General features: G+C 39.1%; 1 protein-coding gene across 1 annotated transcript; it reads right to left on the bottom strand.

Annotated features, from left to right (window-relative positions):
- Positions 1-2,378: 2,378 nt before the first annotated feature.
- On the bottom strand, positions 2,379-3,458 carry LOC107982334 (proteinase-activated receptor 1-like). Its single transcript, XM_016990768.2, has one exon. The coding sequence runs from the start codon at positions 3,441-3,443 to the stop codon at positions 2,553-2,555; it is 891 nt and encodes a 296-aa protein (XP_016846257.2). The 5' UTR covers positions 3,444-3,458; the 3' UTR covers positions 2,379-2,552.
- Positions 3,459-6,281: the final 2,823 nt, after the last annotated feature.

Here is a 6,281-nt window from a genome sequence, read left to right as displayed (position 1 = left end):
ACTCCAGTGAGGGCTACGTGCCAGATGCTAACTCACATGATAAAGGCACAGCTTAGTGTACACCATGATAAGGACTACATTTAGTCCAGCACTGGCAGGAAATAGACAATGCACATCAATATTGTTTTTTCTTGGAAAATATCCGGTGAGAAAAATCTGAAACAGGACTTCTTGAATTCTATTTCACTTCTCCTGGACCAAAAACATTGTAAACTGGCCATGGGTGCTTTGAGTAAGGAAAATCAATAGGGTGGAAAGTCTACATGATTGGAGTCCAAAGGCACCATTTGGGTATCTAAAGGGTGGGCATCCCACAACGAGGGTACTACAGCTGAGAAGGTCCTGTCCCACATAACCACACAGTGTCCTCACTTCACTGAAACACAGTTTTCTGTATTGTTCATCAACTCCTGCCTTTTAAAAATCGAGCTGGCGCTATTACTTGTATGTAGACTATGGAATGTAATGTGATTTCAGCTCTGATAAAATTGTGGGTTTGGGGCCTGGGGTGCCAAGCTTCCAATGGACTTCTATTGCCCTGAGTGTCAATTGGTCCGGATAGTGGCAGGCTAGGATATGCAGGCTGGTTGCCTGGGATGCACTGTCTGTTGTTGGTGCCAATTGGTCTCCAGTTTTGAAAGGAAACTTAATAAACTGTAATTGGTATATTTGAAAGCTTGTGTCTGTTTATTTATTCACCCAGGAGAAGGGTGTGAACAGAAATGGGTTTTGATATCTCTGTTTCAGTCAATACAATGGGTGCCACCCAGGTTGTTCAGGATGTTGGCATTTACAGTGGAGACCCCACAGAAGGGTATCTGGCACAACACTATAAGTGAGGAAATGTTCCTAGGATAAAATCAGATAATATCAGGTAAAACAGGAAACAGGACTCTTATGCAAGTCCACTGTGTGTCCCCCTGAGTCTCCCAGTTCATTGTGAAAGGATTATGGTAATTCTGGGGATCATTTCTTGAAGTCTGAGGTGGAGTGAGGTATTATCACTATGTAACACAATTTTTGTTTCTGGATTATAAATGCCATTTCCTCATTGGTTGGACATTGAAAATGTTCATTAAACAGCAAAAACTTTGTTTTTGCTGGACATCCCGCAGCACATTTTGCTATAGTTTTTCAATGAATATCTCATTGAGTCTCAATCAATTCAACATATTTTGTGGAAGCCACAAAAACGAAGTTTCTGGAGAATAACTACTTTCAAAATAAGTATCACACAATTAAACAGGAAACAACACTTTCAAGCTAGGAACAGATTTTTTTTTCTAATTTTGATCCGTAGTGTTATTCCAAGGCATTTTGCCCTGGAACAATAATTCATTATTACAGGGGAAAACAAAAAGGGCAATACAGGCATGCTGTATGCCCCAATGGAGCTGTGTCTTTTAATTCATAATTTTGGGCAACCAATTGAAAGCACAAAACAAGAGTGTTCTTAGCTTATCAGTGCTCTTCTGGAATAGAGAGCAGTATGATTTTTGCATAATATGAAATTTGCAACATGCCATGTGTGAGCCCAGTACAGTTCAGAAGCTGTAGCTCTAGGTTGATGACATCATCAATCCAAATCATAAGCCACTCTCTAGCTATTCAATCTGTCACTTTAATTTGTAATACTAATTACTTTATAAAGCTTTGGAAAATTGCACACACATCACATTACAGCACTCCTTTGTTCTGTCTGCATAACATAATTGCATGCGCTTTGTAATGTGAGCTCGATGAAATTATTTCTTGAGCTCATCTCAATAGATTGCAAAGTAGGGAAAATTGTTTTACTTTTTCACTGCTGCTTAAGGGAAGACTTCCAAAGGTAGCATGCAATAGATATAATAATAATAATAATAATAATAATAATAATAATAATAATAATAATAATAATAATATGGCCTCAGCTCCAGAAAACCCTATGATAGGGTTGCCATAAGTTGTAAACTTATGTTATATGGTGCACAGCAACAATAACAACAGTAACAACTTTAAAAATGAAAGTATTCATGCTACTGACAGACTCAGAAAACAGAAAAAAATAATAATTGGAAAATGCTCCACTCTGTGTTCTTTTTTAAAAGAGTCACATAGGTCATGACATCTTTATTGTGTTTATATATCCTTGTCAGAGTATACTGGTGTAACATTCAATTTCAAATAAGTTATTATTTGAAGCCTTTGGACTGCAAATAAGCATGCAGTATTTTAACAGATATAGACCACCTACACTGCAGAATTATAGCAGTTTGACACCGCATTAACGATTGTGGCTCAATGCTATGGAATTCTGGAATGTTTAATTTCATAGTGTATTTACCCTTTTTTGTAGGAGAGGCCTGGTAACACAATAAAGAAAAAAATCCCAGGATTCCATAGGATAGAGCTACACTAATTAAAGTGATATTAAACTGCTATAATTCTGCAGTATGGGTGGTCCATTAGTCTACGAAAGCTTATCCTACTAATTTCTTGCAGGTGCTACAAGGTCACTTTGTATGAAAGCCTGTGTTCACCAATGACTATATAGGTTCAGATGTCAGATACTATGCTTGAGACAAATTATTCAAACCACTGGAAAAGGTGGTTGCATTACTGTCTGTTTTTTCCTGTGTATCTTTTCTGAAACTGGAATTCTTTTTAAGACGCAAGAACCTCCACACTTGCCTTTGACATTCTGAGGAAGCATAATAATATATCAAGGGATCAATGCAACAGTTGATGCTACCAATACAGAGGGAGATCATGAAGGCAAAAAAGAGACATCCATAATCTGGATTTGGAATAATGAATGGGCTCACGAACAGGATGTTCATTGGACCAAAACAAATAACAAAAGAACACAAAACAGCTGCAGACAAAAGGATGGCGCGTCTCTTCTTACTTGGACTTGCAGCAACATCAGGAGAATACAGTTTCTTTATAATACACACATAACAGACAATAGAGATGAATAGTGGTATAAAGAAGAACAGGGTTGATAATAAAAAAGCATAATAACGAAACTGTAAAACCTTGTAAGCATCTATCATATCAAGGCAGGTTGTAATATTTAACTGGGCTATCTCCTCTGTTTGTGCAATCATCATGAGAGGTATCACCCCAGAGATGGATACAATCCAGATCACACCACATGCCAGGGAGGCGCGTCGTGGTGTTCGCCATGACAGAGACTGCATGGGATATACCACAGCCAAGAAACGATCAATGCTTATTGCGGCCATCAGCAATACGGAGCAAAAGATGTTGCCGAAGAAGGTGCATGTGGCAAAACGACACAAGTGAAGCCCTAATGCCCAGTTGTGTCCCAAAAAATGATAAGATATTTTAAATGGCAGTACAATCACAAGAAATAAGTCTGTAGAGGCAAGGTTGAACATAAATATGAATGCAGGCTTCTTTAGCTTTGTTTTGAATAGAAACATAAAAACCGCCATGATGTTTAATGGAAAACCCAATATAAACACAACAACATGGACTGAAGGAATAAAACGTGTCAGCCACGGACCACTCAAGTACATTTGAAATTCTTCAGGTGGAAACAATTTTTTCTGATTGGGGGTTTTCAATTCTGGTCCAACTGGGTGGTTGACTGAAACAGGAAAAAGGGACCAAAGAGTATTAGGATGAATAAGTTCATCTGATGAATCTGAAAGAAGAAGTAACATCAAAATGAAATAATCAATTAGTTTACAGCATTCAAGAGAACTCTTTGCATCTCAGTATAGACTAGGATAGCAGTTCTCAACCTGTGGGTCCCCAGATGTTTTGGCCTTCAGCTCCCAGAAATTCTAACAGCTGGTAAACTAGCTGGGATTTCTGGGAGTTGTAGGCCAAAACACCTGGGGACCCACAAATTGAGAACCACTGGACTAGGACCAGCTGCATGGTACTCAATTACAGCAGCTTGATACCACTGATGCTATCCTATGAAATGCTGGAATTGTAGTTTTGTGAGAGAATTCTCTGCCAGAATAATCTACTGCTGTTGTTCAGGGGAATATAAATATCTCATAGTTCCCATCCAGTCATAGAATGACACCATGGTTAATGACATCAAGCTGCTATTATTGTGTAATGGGGATGCACCCTAGGTTTTCAGGTACAGGTTGTGCGTCTCTCATTTGGATTTCCAAAACCTGAAACTCTCCAAAATTGTCTACTTCGGAGACTTAGATAGTGGCATCTTTGATTTTGGGTGGTTTAATGTCCACAAAATTTGTTTCATGCATAGAAATATTGTATATATGGTATATATGATTCAGAAACTAGTTTCATGATTAGAGTTGGCTTCCATGATGGATGTATATGCAAACACGTCTATTCCAAAATCCAAAACACTTCGGGTCCCAAGCATTTTGGATAAGAGATATTTAGCCTGTACTGATTGGGTTTTAACATTTGCCAGTCTTGATACATTATCTCATCTGTGCATGTTGAAAAATCTAGCAAATTCCAGCCACAACAATAAAAGAGGATATTCCACTCTTCTATTGTGTTGGAGCACAGCACTATGTATCTTTGTTAAGTGCACAGGCTGAGATCCTCTTTGATATTGGCATAAAGCTACGCTTACAGATACTGTCAGGTCTGGGATGATATAGGTCCAAGAGGGCCATGGCTGCTTGTCAGAACAACTGGGTGCTTGACTTATGAAAGTCAACAAGAGGATTCTAACCGTAGTCTGGATCTTCATACCTAGTAGGGATTTACTCTAGATCACATGTGGCAAACTCAAGGCCCACAGGCTGAATCTGGCCCACTATGCCATTTTATGTGGTCCTACGAATACTGGGTTATAACTCCTGTATTCCTCATCATTAGAACCATGATTAGAGCTGATGGGAGCTATGATACAGTAACATCTGGAAGACTGCAGCTTGTTCTGTTTAGTCAGGATACTGGGATTTGAATTTAGATACAAGGCTTGTGGATATGATAGGTAAAGGTAAAGGTAAAGGTTTCCCCTGACGTTAAGTCCAGTCATGACCGACTCTGAGGGTTGGCGCTCATCTCCATTTCTAAGCCGAAGAGCCGGCGTTGTCCAAAGACATCTCCAGGTCATGTGGCCAGTATGACGGCATGGAGCGCCTTTAAATATCTGCCTTTAAAATGTTCTTTAACCTTTCCCCAAGTACAAAGCCACAAGTGCTGTTGGGTTCCAATTCCCATTATCCCCAGTCAGCATGGTAGATAAACAAAATGATGGAAGTTGTCATTCAATAACATCCAGGGCCCAAATTGGAAAAAAATTAAATTATACCGACCACTATGTAAAAAGGTTATAGTTGGTCTCTGTATGCATGGCACTTTGAAAGCAACCATAAGACTGATGGGGTCCTTGATTTAAATGAGTTTGACACCCCTGCTCTAGAATACGTACTTGCAGCCTGGATAAGGACCAGCACTCAGGGTGGGAAGGTCTTCGAGCACTACTAACATTTTTTCATCCATGAAGTCTCTTCCTGCAGCTCAGGGCCCTTCCACATAGTCCTATATCCTAGAATATCAAGGCAGAAAATTGCACAATATCTGCTTTGAACTGGGTTATCTGAGTCCACACTGCCATATATTCCAGTTCAAAGCAAATATTGTGGGATTTTCTGCCTTGATATTCTGGGATATAGAGCTGTGTGGAAGGGCTCCTAGAGTGTGAAGATTCCCTTCATCCCTTCATCAGATTCCCGTCCCACTATTGCTCCCCACAAAGATTAAATATTTGTCACAAATAAGGTAAGTTAAGGTTTCCTAGTTTCCTGTACGTGGATCCCAAGCCAGATCAAGGCGTACTTGATCCACTTTGAGTCTCCTTGTGGAGAAGAAAAGCAGGACATCAATAAACATAAATGTAATAAATATAATAATAATAGTAATTATCATCATCATCATCTTGGCAAGCTGTAAAAGTCAGTTCAAACTGTTTAAAGAAACCTTCATTCAGTCATGAAGCTCCAGGTGACTTTGGGCCAGCCACAACCTTTCTGCCAACTTACTTGATGGATTATTGTGGAATACAAAAATGGGGAACAATTCTGAGGAAAGGAGATGGGATATAAATGTAACACTTCAATAAACCAATAAAGACATTATTTAAGATATGCTACCATTCAATGTAGTAGTATACTGTGTAACAACAAAGTAGTAGCACAATAGTTTTCCTGGACTTTGTGTGAAAACAGTCTGAAATAAATCATGTTGTGCCATGTATGGTGGTATATACTCACAGTTTGCCCTTGCTGTACTAAAGTAGCTGCAAAGTATACTGAGCAGAGACA

This window comes from Anolis carolinensis, chromosome 2, assembly GCF_035594765.1.
Source record: "Anolis carolinensis isolate JA03-04 chromosome 2, rAnoCar3.1.pri, whole genome shotgun sequence".
Lineage (NCBI taxonomy): Eukaryota > Metazoa > Chordata > Lepidosauria > Squamata > Dactyloidae > Anolis > Anolis carolinensis.
This window is presented reverse-complemented; position numbering and strand designations above follow the sequence as displayed.